Below are 24625 nucleotides of genomic sequence, written 5' to 3'. Positions count from 1 at the left end.
TTGTGGTCATATAGAAAATAACATTGCCTACATCAGTTATTAATTTGGTTTGGTAGAATTCTATTGAGGATTTTTTGTATCTACGTTTATGGGTATATGGTTTGCAATTTTCTTTTTTTTGCAATGTCCTTGCTTGGCTTTGGTATCAGGATAATGATGACCTTGAAAATGAGTTTTTGGAGTAATCCACCTCTTCTATGTTTTTGTAAAAGTTGGAGGATTGGTGTTTGTTTTTTAAATGTTTGGTTGAGTTCACTGGTAATGCCATTAGTAGGAGGGTTTTGAGTGTTAATTTCAGTTTACTCATTATTGGTCTATTCATATTTTTTATATATTCATGATTCATTCTGGGTGTGATATATGTCTGGGAATTCATCTGTTTCTTCAGGGTTATCCAATTTCTTGGTATTTAATTGTGAATAGAAGTTTCTGATGATCCTTTCTATTTATGTAGTATCAGTTATAATGTCTTTTTTCATTTTTTATTTCATTTTTCAGAATCTTCTCTCTTTCTTAATCTAGCTAAAGGTTTGTCGATTTTATCTTTTCAAAAACAAATCTTTGTTTTGTTGATTTTTTTCTGTTGTGTTTCTAGTTTCTATTTCATTCATTTCTGCTCTGATCTTTTATTATTTCCTTCCTCCTGCTCATTTTGGGCTTAGTTTGTTCTTATTTTTCTACTTCCTTGAAGTATATTATTGTTTATTTGTGATCTTTGTTCTTAGTTGATATAGGCATTTTTTTTGCTATAAGCCTCCCTCTTAGAAGTGATTTTTATGCATTCCATAAATGTTGGTATGTTGTATTTCATTTTCATTTCTCTCCAGAGCAAGCCATGTGCTCTTAAAGGCAATGTAAATGCCTGAAATGACAATGCAGAGCATCATTCAGTACATAATGTCATGGTACAAGTAGCATAGTAAATAAGGAGAGAATAGGAGGTAAAGGAGAATTAAAATAAGGGAATATGACTCTGGTGTATATTTTTGAAGACAGTGAGTTGATGTGGTTACCAAAAAGCTGCACAGTGAAAAGTAAAACAAATTTAAAAAGTAGAATCTTGACTCCTACCAAGTTTTGGTTCTTGCTATAGGAATATGTCTAGCTTATTGAATTAACAATCAAATTTCTTACTGGTTTACTCCTCTGTACTTCCCAAAACTTACAAAAAGTTATTGTAACTGGATTGATAAATAATGTGAATTATTTAAGTACTTTGGTATTTGACTTCCAGGTCGTGCAGTTTATATTTACTGACTGTCATGGAGTACATATTATAGATTCATGTAGAAACAGCATGATGTTGCCTGTAGAGCTCGTTGCATACCTATATCCCTAATCTTCCTGTATCCCATGTTTCTCATATTTTAAAGTATTACAATGATGATACTTATTTCATTTCCCTCTTTTCTAACATTCTGTTTATTTTAGTGCAGTCTGTGCCTTAGTTCTAGCATAATTTTGTAAGATACAGCCTCTATTTGATCAGGACTGATTTGAAACTGTTGCTACAGGTATCCAAAAGACACTTTTGTGAAATATTTAGTCAGTATATGTTTTCTTAGTTTCAAATTCTTGCTTTGTCCTTGAGATCTTTGTTAAAAATTTTTCTCTAGATTTTGCTTCATATTAGGATTACTTAATGAAGAGGGTGAAACTGCCAATTTTTATCATTGGATGATTGGTTGTTATTACTTGAAATGAATTTTGCAAATACTATCTTAGCCTATAGCTTTTCTGTTTTTTGTTTTGTTTTGTCTTGTTTTGTTTTTAAGCTCTTTGATTTTTCATGTTCAGTTTTTTTGGGTCCCTTAAGCGTCTGTTTTTGCCTGGATGAGGATGTTACACTACAAGTTTAAAAAGTATGCTCCAGAGATACTTAGAAGAGTTGGCTTCTAAACTACTACTACCTTATTTGCTTGGCCCTAACCTTTCTCTTGGATAATCTTTTTAATCCCCTGATACTCTCTGAAACTATTTTTGCCCAACTATTCTAGTCTAATACAGTGATACAGTATGTTACATCACTTCCTGAAGTAATGGTTTGGTGGAAAAACACAGATTTGAGATTGAGTAGAAATATCAAATAAGCGTGTGTTTTTTTGTTTTTAATTCTCAAGATGAATCCTAATTTCTTTACATACAAGAAAAAATACTACTAATTCTTGAGGGACTATGCTAAATGAAATGGTTTAACATGTGAAAGGCATATCTGGTATAGAGTGATGCCCAAGAAATGGTTAGGTCCTTTCCCTTTTCTTTGGCTTCCAATCTACTGTGCTGTCTCTGTGCATCCACTTCAGTCTCACCTCTTTCTTCACTCTCATTGTCAAAAATCACAGATAGTTTCACATCTTGATCTGTCCCTGAGAGTTCACACTGGGCCTAATCTGACAACTGTTGAACTTTATTGCTCATTAGAGGTGCCTGTCTCAAGTTCTCAGTGGGTTTAATTGAAAGCAAGACATTTAACATGACTGTCTATTATAATGGGACTTTTCTCTTTAAGATTTTTGGTGCTTCCATTGCCTATTTTCCACATGGCCTCTGCTCTTCAACTTAAGGATTTCCATTTGTAGCCTTAATTCATGTAAAATGTAGATCATCAGAAAATATAAACAGAATCATATAGATGAGAGATTTTTATAGTATTTATGTTAAAATAGATCATTATTGTTAGTTTTGTTACACATTTTAGACAAATATAAATATCGAAAATATTCAGCTGCACAAAATAATCAAAGTAATAAAACAAAAATCTTTGTTTAATTAGAAAAATTCATAGTAGTACTAAGTGCTGGGAATTACGCAATAAGTGATATTCTCAGAAATATTGTAAACAGCATAAATAGAACATATCATTGAATGTATTACATGTCGCCATTTGTAATTAGATATTTGGGATTCTGTTTTCTTTTTACATTCTTTTTCATGTGTAAGCATTTACATTATGAATCACAGTAGTGATAGCCTTCTTCTTCAACTCTGGCAGATTTGAAAAGTAACCCTAAAGGAATCATCCATAATGGGAAGGGGGAGCATGGGAGGAATGGAGGAGCTTTGGATAGGGCAAAGGGGAGGGAGGGGAAGGGAGGGGGTATGGGGGTAGGAAAGACAGTGGAATGAGATAGACATCATTATCCTAGGTACATGTATGAAGACCCAAATGATATTACTCTACTTTGTGTACAACCAGATTAATGAAAAATTGTGTTACACTTGTATACTATGAATCAAAATGAATACTGATGTCATGTATAATAATTCGAACAAATAAATAAAAAAAATAAAAAGGAATTATCCAAAATGTATAAAAAGATGCAAATAAAAAGATTTATTGTTGTTTTATTTGTGTGTGTGTATAATTTTTTTTTTTCATTTAAAAGCTGCTACTTTTGTGAAGGCCCTGGCCCAGGAAAGTCCATGAAAAAAACATATAAAAGGGACACTTATTCAGACTCTGAATTTTCATTATCTCTTACTAGACCTCTATAAGTCTATGATTTGTTTATAAGAGAAAAAAAAAGGAAAGGAAATGGAAGAACAGAAGGAAAAGAAAGGAACTAGGAAGGAAGGAAGGAACAAGTGAAGGAACCAAGAAGAAACAACTAAATTTCCAGCAATAGAAGAATGGCCAAGTTAATTGTGATAGATTCCCAAGAAGGAATGCTATGGAACAATAAAGGGATAAACTTCAAAATCTCCACCTTCATAATAATGAATTGAATAAGCTAGTTGCAGAAGGACATACCATAAGATAGTATAGGAAGATTTAAAATGTGTAAAATATTATAGGATATTTTTTCTGTTTATATACTTGTCACAATAGTACTTTTAAAATACAATAAGGTTATCTAATACGATGGTTACCTCCATGGAGAGGGAGGGAAATAATTAAAGACACTGCATAGGAACTTAGCCCACATTTGTAATGTTTAGTGAATGCATAAGTGTCAATCATATGATTTTCTACATATTTCTGTATGACTGAGTATTTCATAATTTCAAAAAAGGAGAATTCACTAATTTAAAAACTCAAACTTTTTAAGGCATATCATCCTGTCTTAAGAAAACAGTCAAATATTAATTTTAAAATCCATAATCCTCTTGATTATTTTCGAGGTATTGTTCTGTATTAAATTATCATTTTTATATGTAAGAAGTCATAAAGCAGTAAATACTGATTTCTATATAAATTATAAACTATTGTTAACATTTATTTAAAAAAAATTTTTTTAGTTGTGGATGGACTGTTTTTTATTTATTTATATGTGGTGCTGAGAATCAAACCCAGTGCCTCACACATACTAGGCAAGTTCTTTGCCTATGAGCTACAACCTATCCCCTACTTTTCAAGATTTTTAAAAAATATTTATTTGTAGTTGTAGTTAGACACAATACCTTTATTTTATCCATTTATTTATTTTTTATGTGGTGCTGAGGAGCGAACCCAGGGCCTCGCATGTGCTAGGCAAGCGCTACCTCTGAGCCACGCATGACCCCAGCCCAACCTTTTTAAAGATTTTATTGGAGGACTTTCTCATATATTCTCTGAGGAATATTATTTCTCAGTTTACTTATGATATTGAGTATTGTTTATGTACTGTCAATTAAAAAAAGAAGAGTTTCTTGACCCCCTAGCTGGGCTTTGTGTATTGTAGCTAACTATTATAGCTACTATGACTGATGGGAATGCACCTAGTATTTCTGATGCTGCTGCTGGGTGCTTTTTTTCCAAGGTTGTGTGCCTGTAAGGATATCATAAAAGGGAGAACCTTATGGAAACTGGGGAATTCCCAATTGAAAAATGAGTGATTTTAATTTTTTTTGAGTTTCATTTTCATCCATTAACTTTATGGTTTACATTCTTGTATTTCAGGGAAAGGTGGCTCAGACAGCATGTATGTCAGCGTGCAAGCACTTAGCTACATCCTTGATGCAACTTTTGCTGGAAGCTGAAGTAAGGCAGCTTACCTTGGGAGCATTACAGCAGTTCAACCTGGATGTCAGAGAATGTGAACGTAAGAGAGTGAAACACCCCTTTGCTTTTTTTGTCTTACTTGCATATTCGCTTTTGGGAAGGGGGAAAAAAAAGTTTTGTCTTTAGTGTCCTTGTTCCTGATGGAATCAGACTGAATAGAGAAAAGAAATATTTTATAGGACATTTAGAAATGAGCATATCAACAAGCTAATTTGAATGTCTAAAAATGCCTAGACCTGTATTTAATATGGAAGAGCTGTCTAGTCACAAGGAAGCTTGCAATCTAGAGAGGGATATAAGGCAGAGGTGCATTTAATAGACACCATTTAAAACCTGTTAAGTCCAAAGATAGTCAAAAGAATGTAGTTCCTAATCACTTTGCTTTGAAATTTTATTTTGAAACTAAGTACATCTTATGTGCAAACTCTTTTTAGTCTGCAGTACAAATGGTGTATGCATTGATCAGTCAGAAATGTTTTCTGTTTGGAAAATAAAAAACTTTAGAAAGTGATTTTAAAAATGTTTTATTGGGCTGGGGATGTGGCTCAGGTGGTGGCGCGCTCGCCTGGCATGCGTGCGGCCCGGGTTCAATCCTCAGCACCACATACAAACAGGGATGTTGTGTCCTCTGAAAACTAAAAAATAAATATTAAGATTCTCTCTCTCTCTCTTTCTCTCTCTCTAAAAAAAAAAAAAAAAAAGTTTTATTTTTCTCAGAGGGAACCAGTTGCTCTATTGGTTAGTTGCTCTGTGACATCATCATTGGGGAACCAGACTCATTTTTTTATTCTCTGCTGTATTTAGAATGTGGACTTTTTATCCTTATTATGTAGAATTACATAGACTCACCAGTGACAGATAGGAAATTTTCAGATAAGAGCTTCTGAAAAAAACCTTACATAATATATTCCATAATTTAAAAGATAAGATGAACATGATTGGTTGAAAATTCGCTCATTATTGAAGAAAAAGTATTAACTTAATTATTCAAGAAGCTTTAAAGTCTTCAGCAGGATAAACCAAAGAAAGCCACATGAAGGTATGTTTTGGTCAGGTTGCTAAATAAATGATAAAAGGAAAATTTTAAATCTGTTGAAGAAAAAAGGCATATAAGAAGTATTGAAAACTTTCTATCAGAAATAGTGCAAACTAGAAGGCAGTAAAATGATAACATTGAAGTGCTAGAAGAAAAAAAGAATCCTATCAACCCAAATAAAACTCTGTTATCCCAGGCTGGGGATGTAGCTCTGTGGTAGACCACTTGCTTACTAGCATTTGTGAGGGAGGCCCCAGGTACAAATGAAAATATTCTTCGAAAATTAAAAGTAAAATAAAGATATTTTCAAATAAACAGAAATTGAAAGACTTTTTCACCAAAAATTGGTACCACAGCAAACCTAGAAGGTAATTTTCTACACCAAAGCAGGTCTATAGTGTAGACTGCATTTTTCAAAGATGTCTACTACGCAATACCTTGTTTACCACATATTTTTCTATAGCCTTCATGCTACCCCATTAAGAGGAGGTATCTAATCACCCTCCCCTTGGATCTAGACAAGCATGTAACTTGATTGTAACCAATAGAACATGGCAGAAGTAGCTGTTTGTGAATTCCAAGGCTACATCATACAAGATGATGCAGCTTCCATATCCTTGGTGAGATGCTAATGACAGCCCAGCTGCCCTGAGGCCTCCATTCTAGTCAGGAAGCCCTTGTGGAAGAGACCACATTGAAGAAGGCCTGAGAGTACAGGGGGAGAGAGAAAGAGAGAGAGAGAGAGAGAGAGAAATCTAACCAATGACCAGTTGTCTCATTGATTTCTGCCTTTATTGCTTTCTTCTACTTAGTTTTTATTAATTTTTCTTTAGTTACTTTAGGTAGAAACTCAGATATGTTGAGGATTTTATTTTCTAGCATGAGTATTTGAATCTTAGAAATTATTCTTTAATTACTGTTTTAGCTAAAGTCTATAAATTTTGATATGTTATTAATTTGCGGTGGGGGGGCAGGACCTTGACCACCGAGCCACATCCCCAGCCCTGTTTTATATTTTATTTAGAGACAGGGTCTCACTGAGTTGCTTAGCACCTTGCAGTTGCTGAGGCTGGCTTTGAACTGGCAACCCTCCTGCCTTAGCCTCCTGAGCCAGTGGGATTACAGGCATGCGCCACCACACCCGGTGTGTTATTAATTTTTATTCAATTGATGTTTTCAGATTACTCTTGTGTTTTCTTCTTTGATATATTGGTTATTTAGAATATTTCCCAAATATTTAGACATTCTTATCGTTATGCTTGTATTGCAAATTCTAAGTTTATTGTCCTTTTTGGCCAGAGAATGTACTTTGCATAATTTCAGTTTTTTTTAAATTCATTGAGACTTATTTTATGACCCAGGATATGGTAGAGTTTGCTAAAATTCTGTTTGCACTTGGAAAGACTATGTGTTTCGTTATCACTGTATGGTATATTTTATAAATATCAAATGGGTAAAGTTCGTTGATAGTGTTATTCAAGGCTCATATAGTCTCACTGATTTTCTTTATACTTATTCCGTCATTTACTGACAGGGTGTTGAAATAATTTTCATTAGTGGATTTCAGTTCTATCAGCTTCATATATTTTGAATCCCTATTAGTAGGTACATACATACTAAAGACTATTATGTCCCCATGATACCTTGATACCTTTATTATTACAAAACGACCCTCTTCATCCTTTAATATTTCTTGTTTGAAAAATCTACTTTTTATGATATTAATATAGTTCCACCCAAGTTTTTACGATTTGTTTTTACATAAGAATATTCTTTTCCATTCTTTTAAAAATATGTATTTTAAAGTTGTACACAGCATATAGTCAGGTCTTCCTTTTTAATTCAGTATGACAATCTGTGATTTTTTTTAGTTGAGTTGATTAGACCATTTATATTGAATATAATTTTTAATATGAATGTGTTTAAATTGACTATTATTTATTTTTTACTTTTCACATTCAAACTTTTACCCATTTTTAAGAAATAAAGAGGGAGGAAGATGATAAACTAAAATATATGCACCTTTAGGGGGAATGATCGCCTGGGAGGAGCAGTGGAGAGAGACTAAGCAGCCTGAAGTACATTTTATTTAGAAGAATTATTAGTGTCTACTTGAAAGAACTATTCAGTGCATCATCATCTTTAGTAGAAGGAGCAGCTTTCAGTTAAGACTAAGAAATGGAGAGATCATTTATTGAAAAGGTGGAAACATAATAGTTTGTTAACCATGTAAAAGGGGCTCGAGGGAGCTAATATTTTTTTCTGAAAAGCTGATAAGTATTTGCAATAGCCTTCAGACTTAGGATCAACTTGATGCTAACATTTGAAGGGCATGTCAGTACTGCTAATAACCATAATATCAGCACTGAAAATTTTCTTCCATATATTGTGGAGCCACTAAGGTTCATTGATTTAGAATTTAATGTTTTATTTCTGATTGGCAGTAATTTGTCTGTCAAGAAACTTTCCATGGACATTTATTTTACTTCAAAAGAAAGAGTTCTATTCTATGTCTCTGCCTATACCACCCCCCTCTTTTTTTTTTCTTTAAATGCTCAGTGGTCTATAAAAAAAATCTTAAAGAAATGATACATAAAATTCAAGTAACTATACAGAGGCGTATAAAAGAAGCCCCAAATGACAAGATAATTAACACTTATATTTTTCTATCCAGTGGTGTGTGTGTGAGATATTTTTCCATTTTTTTTTTCCTTTTTGTGTGTGAGTCCTTGGAAGAACTATATAGGTCTTGAAAGAAATCAAACCTTGGACAATATCTAAAGTGAATGTACCTTGAATGTACCTTGAGTGTACTCTGAGGCCTGAGCTGCCATTTTCTTAGATCGCAAATGCACAGAGGAATTATGTACACTACCACAAGCCTGAAATAATCAGCTAGTGTAGTGCAGTCATTAAGAATGAGATTTTAGTGTCAGTACAATAGAATGGATCAAATCGCCAATTACTTTTAGAGAGACCACTGGCATAGTTCCTAATATTATAGGGATGGGATCACAACTAAGTGAAATAATGCATGAAAGTATTTCTTTCCTTGGCTGGTATATATGCAATAATTAGTACCTGGTCCTGTTGTTATAATCATCAGAGCAGCAGCAGCAGTAGCTAGTGTCTATCTAGTTACTCTCAGAAAGTCTTTTGCAGACCATTGAACCTTTGTCTAGAGTTTGTCAATGTGTGGTGTCTAAAGATGCCACCTAATTTGGTATAAGAAATTAACTTTTGCTTCTCGGTAGTTATCTGTGAAACTGCTATGGTTTCTGAAAGGTATAATCGAAAACTTATGATTTTCTAATTCTTAGCTGGATGCTTTTGTAAAAAATCAGTCAGCTCAACTGTTCTCTAAGAATGGTAACGACTACCTAGGATATCATTATCTAACAGGAGCATTGCTGTTAGGTAATTCTTACTGACAGGCTACTAAACTTTTAAGGTAGAAGTTATTTGGGAAATGTGAAGCAATTATCTTTTTTCCTTTAAGAATTGACAGTGAATTCTTGAGTTTTTCTGCTTTGAGTGAATTTTCTTATCTCTTCATACCTTTATGTTGTTATTGAACAATGGATCCTGGGTTTTAAACACCAGAAGGTTTTGATTTTACCTCCATGATTTTTTATTTTGATTTTTATCTACCTCCATGATCCAACCTGGGCTATTGTGTCTTCAGTTCACTATAATATCAAGTCGCCAATTACTTTTAGAGAGACCATTGGCATAGTTCCTAATATTATAGGGATGGGATCACAACTAAGTGAAATAATGCATGAAAATATTTCTTTCCTTGGCTGGTATATATGCAACAGTATGTGTGGGGTTTAGAATTTCCTAAATATTCGTTTTTCATATTCAATATGAGGAGATGTAGATTAGTATTCCAGCTCAACTCCTTGTTATCATCATTAATCATTGAACTATTCATTTATTTAACAAATGTATGTTCAGCTTTTATTCTGCAATATACTTTGCTGGACCCTGAAGATAAAATGGGATATTCCAGATTTTATTTAATTAAAAAAAATTTATTTAGTTGTAGATGGACAGAATACCTTTGTTTTATTTATTTTATTTTTACGTGGTGCTGAGGATCAAACCCAGTGCCTCGCACATGCAAGGCAAGTGCTCTGCCACTGAACCATAATCCCAGATCCAGAAGGAACTCAGTTATCAGGAACTTTAGAAACCAGTTAAAAGGCTGTTGCAGTAATCCATGATAGAGAAGATTTGGGAACTTAAGTATATGTCTGCCTGATGGTTCAAGATTGAATCAATAACTCATGTTACCTCCCTGAGCAATAAACTAGAAATACATTAGTATTTCCTGTTATAGTTATCTCAGGATTGTTTTGAAATTAAATGAAATAATATATGTAAAACCATTGAAATTGATTTTTATTACAATGATCATTTCTTTATCCTATGCCTTTACAGATTTTCTTACTTTCTCACTTCTATATTTTGTGGTCTATAATACTAAATATTTTCAGTTTTTAGTTATCTTCTCAGCTCCCTAAGTTATTCAAAACGTTGGTACATTAGAAAGATGGTATAATTAAACCAAATTCAGAGCACATCTGGCTATAAGGAAATACAGCAGCAATCATAATTTTTTTAAATTTAGCATATGTTGTCCATCATTGTCTAGGACCCATGAATTTTTGGCACAAAATAAACTGGGTACTCGAACAGGAAAGCAGTAAAATACATCTGGCCTAATTTTCTTGGTTCTTTGATGGCTGACTAAACTGAGCTTGGTTTACTGTTGGAAAAGGGACAAGACTCTCCAAAGCCTGCTATGTCACCATTTTTACTATAATAACCCTCACTCTACAAGTCAGGAAACCAATGTGTAGATTCTTCCTGTTCTTAGGATTTGGGGAAACAACTTGAAAGTAAATTTCTAATCTAAGTGAGCCTACCATTATATAAAATAGTGGCAGAACGCCATTTGCAACTTAAATACCACATTCTAAGAGATAAGATTTTGTTCTTCCTCCCTAAAGAATGAATCTAGCTCAATATAAGTACCCTTGAATTCCTGAAAAATTTGAACATTTCCATCTCTTTGCATATATTCACTAAAATAAATGGCTGCAAGTCCTTTTGAATATTGTTTGCTCTCCTCTAAGGTGTAAGTGATTTCAGTGAATATTGATCAGACAAACCTTAACAGACTTGCTTGTAATTTTGCCACAGGAGCTTATGAACTGAGAACTCTTCACAGAGAGATCTCTCTGAACACTAGGTTCAGCTCCCTAAAATTATTGAAATAATTAAAAATTATGCCTGCTTCTTCCTATTTTCCACACTACTTTAGTTTAGCTATTCTTGCCTCTCCAATTCCACATAGTTAATTATCTACCTTCAGGCATTCTCTGCAAGAGTCTCTGTTTATACTTGAGGCATTCCTTTATAGAAATCTTCCTATTGTAAGAGAGAGAGTCCTCTGGACCCTGGTGAGAACCATAGGAAAAGCACCTGTGACGCCGCCATACTTTCCTTCTTCTTTTGCAGCCTTTCAGGCCTATAATATGCAGAGGGAGTTCTGGCCCTTAAATAACAACGAAGCTAGAGCTAAACCCAAACCTGTCTCAGCCAACCTGGCACACTGTGAACATAACTCCTAGCTGATATATTAAATCAAGCCTTTCCAGTGGGATGCCCTATAGTAATTAAACTGTCAAATCAAAATTATGTTTAGTCGTCCTTGAAGAAGTAGTACAAAGCACATACCTGCAGAGTTTTCCCTGGTTTTGCTGAGGTTCCCTAGAAAGCTTTTACATTTTCTTTTGGGTGTTATATTCTTTCTTCTCTACTCTGAATTTTGCTTATCATCCTCAAGCCCATTTTTGTGTTTAGACCCTAGTCACAGAACAAAATTCAGTGAGGGATAGAGCAGAGCAGAGTGCTTTCTTCTCTGGCCAGGGGAACACACAACATAGAAAGCTCCAAAAATCAGGACTCTATAATTTCCCTAAGAACCCTTTCTTTTTTCAAGGAAATATGGTGAGATTGTGGAGGCAGCTGAAACTTGAAAGATGAACATATACACTTGATTTTCAGTTTACTGGGCCAGCTGCAGGCAGAAGGGGATTGCTGCAATACAGCTTCATTATAGTTCTTTTTTTTCTTGGATTCTTGGCAGAACCAGATTTGTCCTGTTTTCACCATAAGTTGTCCCATGTTGTTAAAAGTGATCACATGACTCATATTCCTCAAGCTATTTAAATTGATAAGTGACAACAGAATTTTTCCTGCAAAGCTTCACCCTCAGGGAGAACATGTCCCCACATGTCTAAAGGTAATACCTTAACTTCGAGCTTGGCTGCCACATTTTATAGACTGTTAACTTTCCATCTGGAAAATGAAGGGAAATCTCAATATCTTTTGCCCTAGCATCATTTGCTAACTAATTCCAAACATTCTACTGTGTGACACTTCTTTCCATAATAATAATCTACCTTAATTAAGTATGTTTACTTATAAATGTCTCAATTGATTTGTGCTACTATAACAAAAGTCCTGAGTAATTTATAAACTATGACAATATATTTCTCACAGTTCTGGAGGCTGGAAGTCCAAGATCTAGCAGGTTGGATACCTGGTGATGTTCCTGCTATTGCTTCCAAGATAGCATCTTGCTCACATGGCAGAAGGGTGGGAAGATCACAAAGGACCTGTTTAGTTTCCTTCAATCCTTTTATAAGGTTACTAAATTCCATTCCTAAGGTCTGAGTCTCATGGCCTAATAACTATTCCTTGAGGATTGAGTTTCAACATAAATTTGGACAGACACAAAAACTATAACAGCAAGAACAAAAATCTATTCAAACCAGTTAAAGAAGAGGGCTTATTTTTATTATGTGGATTTCACAGAGTACAAGGAAAAGGTAAACTGTACATTTGTTGAGGCAGCAATCATGTCTGTCCTGCTCAGCCTCGTCCCTCAGTTACTAGCATAGTGCTTGACACATGGTACTTGAATTAGATTTTTGAATTAACAAAAATGACAAAACTATCAACTACTTTAGCTTCTATATCTCTTTGTTCAGCTCTCAGATTGGCAGTGAATAGATGTAGGAAATAGAACAGATGGTTGTTAGGTGATATGAATAGCAGGGCAAACTAAGATGTGATTGGAATTCTAAGTAATTATCTCTTAGAGTATGCAACTAGAGAATCAGTGAGTTGCCCTTTGAGTATATACACACTACCACTGACGTCTATGGGTTATAAAACCATCTTTGCAGCAACATTGAATTTTCAATGTGCCAGCTATATGATACATAATTAAAATCTTAGATGATAAGAACAGATTGTCCTTTGGAGCCTAGATCTTCAATTTAATGAGTTGTGCATACACAATTCCTCTAAACCTCAGTTTCTTCATTTGTAAGAATGAATTTACCATTGTACCTATCTCTTAGACTTGTGATAATTGAGTAATCACTATCGTAACTGATCTATAACTGTTAGCAATCATCATTTTGCTACTCTTTTATCACTGGAAAGAGTACTGAGCTGGGAATTGTATTATAACATTAGTTTTGTCACCAATTAGTTATATGGTCTTGGGTGTTCAGTAAACTTGTTTGAGCCTTGGGATCTATTTTTATTAGACGAAGAAGGTAGAGTGATTTCTGAATTTCTATTTAGTACTAAGACATTAAGATCACAAACAGGAGACTGTGTGGATATTTTTAAGTCTGTGAGAGTTATCACAAAATCAAATGAAATAATGCATATGAAATGCTTTATACATTCTAGGATGTAAATAAATATTTGTAAGTCCAGGTAATTTAATATGTTTGCTAAAGTTTTAATTAGAGTTATGTATGATGCCAGGTTCCCCAGGAGAATTTCATTCAGAATATATGGAATTACAAACCTGCTTTGAGTGATGGCCAGGGCTTTTTATAAATTCAGTGGCCGTTGGAATGATGTCATTTTTTTTCCCTAAAAGAAACCTTATATATAATTCTTTAAGGCAGGGTTATCTCAGAATGTGCTTGCTTTTGGATAACATTGGTTTAAGGAGAAAGTCAAACTATCTAGTGAAGACCTGAAGCACTGTACTTTAGTATCCTAGTAGAAATGTCACTGTGGTTGTGGGTAAGATACAGTTGCCATAATGAAACATGTTAGCTAAACAGTCCTAAACCTCAGAGGTGACTAATGAGAAGTAAGTGTATTTCTTTTGGAAAGTTGGGTATCTGGATATAAATACCAGTAGAAATGAATTTTAAAATAAGAAATTGACTGTCTGTGAAATAAAGCTTGGAAATGTTTGATTATTGTAGTAAACAGCACCATTTTATATTAAGGGATTCTTATGAAAATTATAGAATTTGCTTCCTTTCTAATTAAGGTTTATTTTTAATGCTTCATCCAACAGATGCTTTTCACATTTTGTCTTAGGCATTTGTCACTGCCTCATGTATGAAAAGACAGTTATCTTAAGAGTGTAAGGTTTGAAGAGAGACAAGTGAAGGAAGTTTGAGCCAGTAAAAATTTAAACCTCATCTACTAGGTTAAATGAAAATAACAGATGCCTCCTTTGTTAAAGAATATACAGTGCTTGAAGATGCAAATTTCCTTTGGGTAGACTACTAAAGACATTCTGTGGGTTTCAGTATCATTAATTTCAGATCCCTTAGCTGCTATCCTCAACCTCATCCTTCTGAATTATAATTTTAAAACAAGCTTTTCTTTTCCCCTTTTTTCCATCTAAGAAACATTAAGGTCAGAGATTGATGATAGACTTTGAGTTTGTATGCAGAAAAATCAACTTGTATCCTATAATTTGAAGTGCTCTGCACATGTGAAAATCTAAGGATAATTAGTCATTATTGCTTTAATATGATGTAGACAATAACTTGCTCCACGAGAAGAGCTCCATGGCTAATAAATTTTGTCTTTTAGTTGATTGACTGGTTAATGGAATCAGAAAAATATTTTATGTCTGTTCTTTATAATAATGCTTTCATTCCCTACTGAAACATGTAGAGATTTGGGTAACCGGTCTTTGTTAGTCTGCTTTATTCATTTTGTCACTTAGTTTCCTTTTTCTCAGTTTTATTCTGTATTCTTATTGATAATTCTCATTTTAATTTAATATTTGCAGTAAAACTTGCAAATTTATAAGGGAGAATTATTAACCAGTAGTTCATTCTTTCTCTGCATTTTCTTTATAGGGGCTGGCACATTGGATGTTTATATAAGAAATCACACTTAATATTCAAGAGCAGAGGGAATTTATAGGTTGAAAATAGGGATAGCATAGTCTAATATTGTTTTCTTGAACACATGACTTTCAACCAACTTATGCAAAAACTTCTTTGGGAATTTATGGATTGTGTGACTTTGTCTTTTTCCTCCCTCCCACGTCCTTACCAGTCTTTTTAAAAGCAGGATTGAGTTTGGATTCTCAGATCTAAAATGATGTGGGAAGAATATAAAGTGCAAATATCTCTCCTCCATCAAAAATCAACAGTACAAAAACCCTACTTTGTTTGCTGTTGTCTTTCCATACTTACAGTGCCTGTCTGGGTAGGTGAGGAGTTTTTATGATGTGCCTTTCTCAGCTACAGAGAACCCAAATAGAAGGCTTCCTTGCCATTAAAACAGCAATGTCACTTCTTTTTTACTGTGGATGATGGACCCTATATCCTCTGACAGGGCCTGTCTCAGACATGGGTCAGTGAGTAGTGCCCACTCAGGAGTTATTTTGGTTTCTGGGCTGAAGTTCCTTGAATTCCAGGAAATAAAGATAGTCATTGTGTCTCTGAACCCATTGCCACACACACAGTCATTTGATAGTAGATGCTGCCAACCTGAGCAGTGGGGACAAGCAGCCTGCTCCTTCTCACCATGGCCTAAGATGCCATCCTTGTCAACAAAATGGAGATGGATCATGCTGTTCTAACATAGTTATACATCACTGTCAGCCCTTGCTATTGGCTCCAGAGATTGGCCGACACAGACAAAGTACTTTTTCTGGTAACAGATGCTACCTTGGATTGTTTGTGGGGGATATTAGGGATGAGGGAGTAAAAAGGATTTGCTGCATGAAGGATCATAATTCCCCCAAAATACCTTTGCTTTCTCTTCTTTTTTTTTCTTTTTCTTTTGGCAAACTCCCCTAGTACTCTGAAACTCTGTTTGATGAGGCTGATTCCTCTTTTAAATTGTGTAGATTTTTTCTTACTCATTCTATTTCAAAGGACATTGAGGGGAGTGGGGAGTGGCTGTGAAGATCTACCTTATTAAACTGATAATTTCCAGAAGGTCATTTTCCTGCTGTGTGGTTTTACAAAGGAGTGAACCAGAATTCTTTCTCTAATTTATTTCAAACTTGTTTCTCCTTCCTTCTTTCTTTGTATTTATTTTTTTTGCATTCTAGCTGCTTTAGGTTTCATTTTGTATTTTTCTCAACTTGAGACCTTATATACCTTAGAAGGTGCAGGACCTACAACGATTAAGAAATGCCATTTCAACAAACAAAAAGTAAAACATATATTGTGGTTATTGCTACCTTCACACCACTTGACCCTGGTTCTAAACCTGGTAAAACATATTTTCATAAAGTTAGAGGTATATGTCATAATAATTAATCTCTAAAGCCTTTTTACTTGTTTTTATTAGAAAATTTATGGGATAGTTATTTTAAAATTTCACAAATCCCTATAATTTGCTTGAAAGTACTCAGAAGCATTTTCAATAAGCCAGCAAAACAATGGCTTATATTAATTGTTCAAAAAGAGACCTCACCATTAGCCCCAGAGCAATAGATGGCCATCTCTTTCTGTATCTCAGCTAACTCCAAACATCTTTGTATCTTATTTTTCCACTGCTTTGCTCTTTGGTTTACTCTTGTAGACCTCAGTCTTAATGTGTGTGCTAAGCCAGAGTCTACCAAGAATTCTGATGCTTTTTCACTGTTCTTGTTTGTCCCAAGTATTTACAAGGAAACATTTTATACATTTCATATTTTCTTTGGCCCTCACCTCAAGTTGTTAGGGCTCATGCCAGTAAACCATTTATTTTAATTGGGCCATTTTATAGGGTATAAACTAGGAAGCCATATTAAATCGTTTGTCTATTTTGAAATTAATTTAATTGTTGAAAGTTGACAGACTTTACTCAGGTCCACAAGAAATTCCCATGACATTCTAATCCATCTGTTGCCTTTAGATGGAACACCTTACACATATGAAAAAAAATTGTTGAAAGCCCTAACTTTTACAAAAGATTTTTGAAAGGAAAAAAATGTCCTGCCTTTCCATCATTACCTATTGTAGCATATCAGCATTTTGATTCTGATTTCAGTTCTGCTGTTTCAATTAAACCACCTATTTATTTTACCTTTACTATTACAAATTTTAGAAACGTAGCCTCTTTCTCTCTCTTTAACCTATTTGTGTCTTTTTAGCCATATTCATGAAAGAGAAAGGAGAAAGAGCAAGTGTGAATATCACCTTAGCATTCCTAATTACATATTTCTAAGATTAGAATGTAGAAAAGTTTGAGAAAATGTCAGTCAGTACTTCCATTTAGAAAAGCTGAATTTTTCAGACATATTTCATATATTATAGAATTTTTAAAGTCCTGCCTATAATGTTCTATAGTGGTGGTTGATCAACTCTTTTTACTTCTATTTTCTACTACTTTCCTGGATGGAAAAGGTGTGATGTCATAGGGTCACTGGTTAGGTAGGTAAATTGAGGCCTGTATTTCATCTTTGTTTAGTCACTAAATGGCTGGGAATTAATACAATTCATTTGATCTTTCCCCAAATCTTTTCATTCATTTGGTATTTAAATGCATTAAAATACAATATCCATTGTACTAGATGACTAAGAGCCATTTTTGTGCAGTGAGGTAGGTTGGGACATGTATTCTGAAAAAAGGAGTATGTATAAATTCTGAGAAAAGAGAAAAAGCATAACCTATTAGGTAATTTAACCTAGTTCATTGTCACTGTATAGTGGGATGGAATGAAGCTGGGTGGCAAAAGGAAGTGATGTAGGGAGAACTCATTGTTGGACCTTGCAAGACTTATTAAGAAATATGTACTTTATTGATGTTTATGTTTTAAGTGTGAGAGTTTCCATGATCATCTACTGCTTTAAAGAAGATCAGTATAGCAAAAGTGGGAAATTTGTGTAACAGGGGCAGGACTAACTGTAAAATTCATTTAGGAGAAGGTTTGCCAGAGAAAAACAAGATACCCAGTTAAATTAGAATTTCAGGGGAAAAACTGAAATTCAGATAAACAACAAATAATTTTTAATACCAGTTGAGTATTCCTTATCTGAAATGGTTTGGGACCAGAACTGGTTCCAAATTTTGGGGGGTTTTGTAATATTTGCTTATACATTATAACTTGTTGATAAAACACAAGTTTAAACACAAAATTTATTTACAATTTATATATGTCTTATACATATAACCTAAAAGTAATTTTATACAGTATTTTTAATTTGCCTGAGTTTTTTTTTTTCACTTTTTAAAAATTGGTTCTAATTAATTATACAGGATAGTAGAATGCATTTGACACATCATACATGAGTTTTGACTCTAGCCTGTCACATGAGTTCAGATGTGGAGTTTTACCCTATAGTGTCCTGTTGGCCATAAAAAACTTGGATTTTATAACACTTGGATTTGGTATTTTCAAATTAGGAATGCTCAGCCTATAACAATGTCCCAGATATTACAGAGTATACATGCAAATGTCTTAAGAACTGAGAAAGTATCATTTTAGTAAAAAGGAAACCAAGGAAGAGTACTTTTTTGGAAATAATGTGGTAAAAACCAGAGTACAGATAGGTGAGTGAATGGAAGATAAATTGAATCAGTGTTTGTCATTAACTCAGAAATTTACTTTGAAAGAAGGGGTTTATTCTAAGTGAGAATTAATTCTTATTTTCTTTGTAGCATCAGTAAAATTTGTCCATTAATCTTTCTCTTCCGTCTTTCTCTGTAATTTCTTTCTGAATAATGTGCCTTTTTGGAGAAATGCAGTCTTTTTTTTTTTTTTTTTTTAAACCAAATCCTAGCAGGCAGACTGCTTGAGGCCTGCCCTGCCCTCTGACTCACTGGAATCTCTTTGTCAGCTGTCTGCCTGTCAGTGGATGGAAACAAGGTGTAGCAAAATCCTCTGCCCAAGCACTTCACCAGAGAAAAGGGTGAGGTTCTCTACTTTCCCCTACAAATGCCTTTCTGAGGTCTTTTTCAACAAAGACCATTTTTAAAGAGAGGAGTGCTTTTAATACTTGAAATGCTTATTTATCTCCTATACCTCTTAGTACTTAAGATATTCCTTAAAAAGCACCGATCTGTCATGAGAAGAAGTTGCTTATGTACTGTTTTCTTCAAACTAACCTAAATTCTCTTTAAATGCCAGGCCCTCTATTTCAGTAGTACTCAGAAGTTCCAGTTCCCAGTGCCTCCTCTAGAGTGCCTGTGCTGAAGCCAACCTTTGACCCCTCACCTAATAACCAGCAGCCTGAGGCCTCCTGTTTCATTGGCAGAGATTCTCTTCTTCTATTTTATTTTTGTTTGTTTATTTGATTTAGAAAGAAAAGAAAAGGGAAAACTCTACTCTAAACTGAGTACTCAGAGGCAAGTTTATATTCTCTGGTCAAATGCATTCTAAGTCTAGCTCTTGGCTTCTGAAAATAAATTCATTAATCTGTGTAAGTAAAACGGCAGACCAACATTTACATTCATGATGATCTATTGCAGATGTTTAATGTGAATATTGGATCACTTTTTTTTAAATACCTTTCATGAAAATTCCATCTGGGGAATAAAATTTCCAAATAATTCTAAATCAATTCTGTGAAGCAAAGGAAAAAAAAATAGAAAATATAAAAAATGTTAACTTCCTGTAAGCGATATATGCAGAGCTTTTTACTTGGGTCATATTGAAAATGATCTCTAATAATAAAAACTTTTAATTTAATATCTTTCAATTTTTTGATTCATTGAGGAATTAACCATGTAGGGAAAAAGTATATTGTTATTTTATTACATCTGAATCAATTTAAGTTTTATTATAAAGGATACAACTCAGTAACAAGCAAATGGAAGAGCTGTAAAGGACAGGTAGAGAAGTGCATAGAACCTTGGTGTCTTCTCATGGAATCTAGGTGTGCTATTCCCCTCCTCCCCCGCACACACACATCATAGTATGTTCACCTCAGGAGACAGCACTGAGCTACATGCCCAGAGTTCTGTATGGGGTTTCATCACATTGACATGATTGATTCAATAATTAGCCACATGATTGAACTCAAATCTCCAGTCCCAGTTCTAGCCCTGACGGTCAGGGAAGGGACTGAAAGGTCAAACCTTCCAATCATGTGATTGGTCTTTCTGACATGGCCAGCCCTTTCCTTAAAACAGTCTAAGGGCCCACCACGAGTCATCCATCACCTTAACATTAAATCCAGGTATTTTCAAAAGGAGCTCCTTATGAATGGCAAAAGGTATTCCTGTCAAGAAATTCCAAAAGATTTTGAGACTAAATACCAGGAGCGAATATATTCTTTATTAGATCAAGTATATTCTTTATTATAACATAGACCTAAACAGTGTATTTAATTTAGTTCCATGCCTTTAATCAAGTGGAAAATCTGACACTAAGAACTTATATGATGGGCTCAAGGTCACGTAACTAGTAAATTCTGAAAAGGGCTGGAATCTCAGTTACCTTAGTAAGTGATAAGTTCATTTTCTGTGAATGTTAATTTAGAGTAGGTGACTAAGTTTTACATTGTGAGATCATTCATGAAATAGATACCAAATTTCAGCTTGGGAAAGTTGGGTTGACTTAAATAAATAAATAAGTAGATAGATAGATAATTAGATAAATAAATAAATTTTTGTTAGAATAAATAAATAGATAAATAAATATTTCTATTAGTTTATTTAATTTTCTTTTGGTACTGGGGGGATTGACCTAAGGGCTCTTTTACTATCAGTATTTATCCCCAGTCCTTTTTATCTTTTATTTTGAGAAGAAGACAGTCTTGCTAAATTGTAGAGGCTGGCCTTGAACTTAAGATCCTCCTACTTCAGCCTCCAAAGTCTATGGGATTATAAGCGCGTGCTACCATGCCCAGGAGGGGGAAAATCTTTTTTTTTTTTAATATATGAAGCTCTTTTAATATATGAAGCGTCCAGCATAAAGCCTACCTTAATGATTTCTTTTTTTTTTTTTTTGCTATTTTCATAGAATAGGATACCATACCTCTACTCTGCTATGAGTCTAATCATTTGTCTTGCTACTTTTTGTTTTTAATGGTCAACCTTAATTTGATATTATACACTTAGAAAACAGTTTGCAATTACAGCTCAAGTTCGTTACTGTCACCATTGACTGGGAAAATAGGCATAGAGCTTGGTCCAGAAACATATGTAATGATCAGCAGTCATCATTTAAAAAAATTCTGCCCAGCTATTTTTCAAATATAATTTAAGACCATTTTCAGTAGGATAAATTGACAAATATTAGATATAAGGAAGCAAAAAGTGGGATGAAGAAAATAACTTCAGCAAAAATGCAAAGATTAGTAAAGAGGTAACAAGTAGAGAATTAATAAAGAGGTAACAATTTTATTGATAGGTTTATTGAATAATATACAAATCTTATACCTGTGTCATTACCTAAGAGGGCAATATCTATAAAATTCCAGATTATAATGGTAACTAAATAGAAGTGCAACAGTCTGCATGTCTATGTCCCCCAAAATTCATATGTAGAAATCCTATCTGCCAAGGTATAGGTTACCTACCAAAAGATGAGGCCTTTGTTGGGGTCACTAGATCATTAGGATAGAGGCCTCATGAATAAAATTAGAATCTTTAACAGACCCAGGAGAGCTCCCTTTACCCCTTTTACCATGTGGTGACACAGTGAAAAGATACATTCTGTGAATCAGAATGTAAGTTCTTTCTGGATATTAAATCTACTGTTGCCTTGATGTTGGACTTCCAAGCCTCCAGAATTGTGAGAAATAAATGTTTCTTTAATTTCAGTTTTAAAGCCAATATAAAAAATAGAATTCATGTAGCTATAAATTTTGTTAGTGTTCCTTTTTTGTCATTTGAAAATCTTGTCATGCTTCACACATTTCGGTTTTGTTTATGTTCATTAAAGCCAGCCATCTAGACCTCTGTTGTGATACTTTAGCTACCAGCCACAAATGGCTGTTAAGAACTTAAAATGTGGCTAATCAGAAATGACATGTATTATAAATATAAAATACATATCATGTTTTGAAAAATATAAGATCTTACTAATTTGGAAAATGTTGATTTAATATTGAAATTCTATTTTAGATGTATTGATTTAGACAAGATATATTATTTTAGAATTAATTTTCATTTATTATTTTTTAGTGTGTCTATAAGACTTTCAAAATTACTAGAGGCTTACATTTTTACTCAGTGCTGAACTATAGAATTAATTTTCTGTTATGTTAAATGTCCTTCAGAATCTCTTCTCAGGGTAAAATTTTAGGTAGCCCAAGGTTCAGAAATGTATTCATACAGCAGAATAATCAGTGGTAAACAAACACATGGATAAAATTAAGTCCTTGAAAGCACAGTAAAAATATCAAGGATATAAAGTTACTACTTTAGAACCCCAGGCTTTCTTGTCTCACAGGAAGCCTACCCCTTTCAAGGCAGATCTTCAGCTTTCCAAGAGATTATACACAGAAGCACTACTGATTACTAACTTAGAGAGTCCCCCTTTCTCCATAATTTTAAAAGATCTATTGTGAAATTGGTCCTTATTACACTAAATTGTGAGGCATTCTGGAACTTCAGAGGAAAATTATGACTGTACATAGATCTATGTATTTTTATGATTTTATTATTTCCTAACTAAATGGAAAAGAATATGTAATATGTGTATAAAAGATCATGTATAGTGAATATTTCTTTGTAGACATTCTAGGGTGGAAGATGCATGTTGAAATAATAGACAGATTTAGAGGGATTTGATTGTAACTGGTTTACTGACTTAACCTTTTTGGCCTGATTTTTCCATCTGTGGAAGTCCTCAGTAATTACAAATGCTCCTTTCATCTTTAGGATTGTAGGGTTGTGGGATCTAAGCCCTAGGACATCTTTGGTATCCTTGGCTATTATTAGTCTGTGAAATGTTAAGGAAAAATCCAATGTTATGTGCAATGACATTATTCTACTGCTTGTTTTATGGTTTTAACATTCCTTAATCCTTCTTTCTCTGTAAGAGATCACAAAATGCAAAAGTCATTCTGTTCATTTAGTCAATGTAGCTAAAATATTCTTACAACTCATTTAGAATAGTATTTCCATGGACAAAAAATTGCACCCAGTACCCCTGGACTCCCATGAATTGGCACAGACTTCATCTCCTTCAAGTTTTGACACAAAATTGTTTCCTAGTTTGCTCTATGAAATTCAACCTACTGATTTCCTTAAACTTTTACTAGTTATTCTTATAAATTAAGCAAGACATAGAAATCATCTTCTCTAATTTTCTGGATTTATTCCTCTAATGACAGTTTTTCTTTCCAGGTCAATTTGTCCTCTAATTGATATTAGTCACTGCAGGTGCTTAGACCCCCATTTTCTCTGATAATACTGTACTTGATTTGGCCAAATGGAGATTGATTGGCCTGTTTACTAAGCAGCACCATGAAAGGCTGTGACATGCTTGTGGCTACTGCCAGGTTTATGGGGGGTTAATTCCTTATTAATTAAAAAGCTGTGTTGATCAGTCCTGGTTCTCACTTGTCTCTCAAAGCAAAAGATGCTGGGAGAATTGAACATTCAGAACAACTTTTAAATCCATTTGTAGCACTGGTTTGACATTTGCTATGAGACGTTATTATGATCAATTATAATCATTCTTGCAAATAAACATTGAGAATAAGTTATGTGTTCCCCCTCTCTCTCTATTTAGCTCTTTCTTATAATTTTAGCAGACTTTATTTTTAGGACAGTTTTAGGTTCACAGAAAGATCAATTGGACAATATAGAATGTTTCAATATGTTTCAGTATATTCTCTGCCCCATCATACCCATAAACTCTGCTTCTATTAATAGTCTGCATCAAAGTGGGAAATCAGTGAACCTAGAAGAAACATACTTATCACCCAAAGTCTCTACATTAGGGTTAATTCTTGATGTTATACATTCTATGAATTAGGACAACTGTTTAATAACATATATCTTCCATTATTATAATTTCATAAAGAATAGTTTTACTTTCCTAAAAATTCTCTTTGTTTCACCTATCAATCCTTCCCTCCCCTCCACCCTCTAGAAACCACTTATCTTTTACTTTCTCCATAATTTTCCCATTTCCAGAATGTCATCAAATTAGAACACCACAATACAGTTTTTTCAGATTGGCTTCTTTCATCTAGTAATATGTATTTAAGGTTTTTCCATATTTTCATGACTTGTTAGCTCATTTATTTTAGTATGCAACATTAACTAAGCAACATTCCATTGTCTGGAGGTAGCACAGTACATTTATCCATTCACCTACTGAATGACATCTTAGTTATTTCTGAGTTTTGACAATT

At 33.9% G+C, this 24625-nt stretch overlaps 1 protein-coding gene across 2 annotated transcripts in view; it reads left to right on the top strand.

The window, feature by feature from the left end:
• Exoc6b (exocyst complex component 6B) overlaps positions 1-24625 on the top strand; it is a 607479-nt gene that overhangs the window by 429267 nt on the left and 153587 nt on the right. For both annotated transcript variants that reach the window (XM_077791770.1, XM_077791769.1), the window contains one exon: positions 4880-5021. In XM_077791770.1, coding sequence (XP_077647896.1) covers positions 4880-5021 — 142 coding nt within the window. The remainder of the gene's footprint in view (positions 1-4879; positions 5022-24625) is intronic.

Source organism: Urocitellus parryii, chromosome 12, assembly GCF_045843805.1.
Source record: "Urocitellus parryii isolate mUroPar1 chromosome 12, mUroPar1.hap1, whole genome shotgun sequence".
NCBI lineage: Eukaryota > Metazoa > Chordata > Mammalia > Rodentia > Sciuridae > Urocitellus > Urocitellus parryii.
Note: the sequence above shows the minus strand (reverse complement) of the source record. Positions and strands in the feature narration are given on the sequence as shown.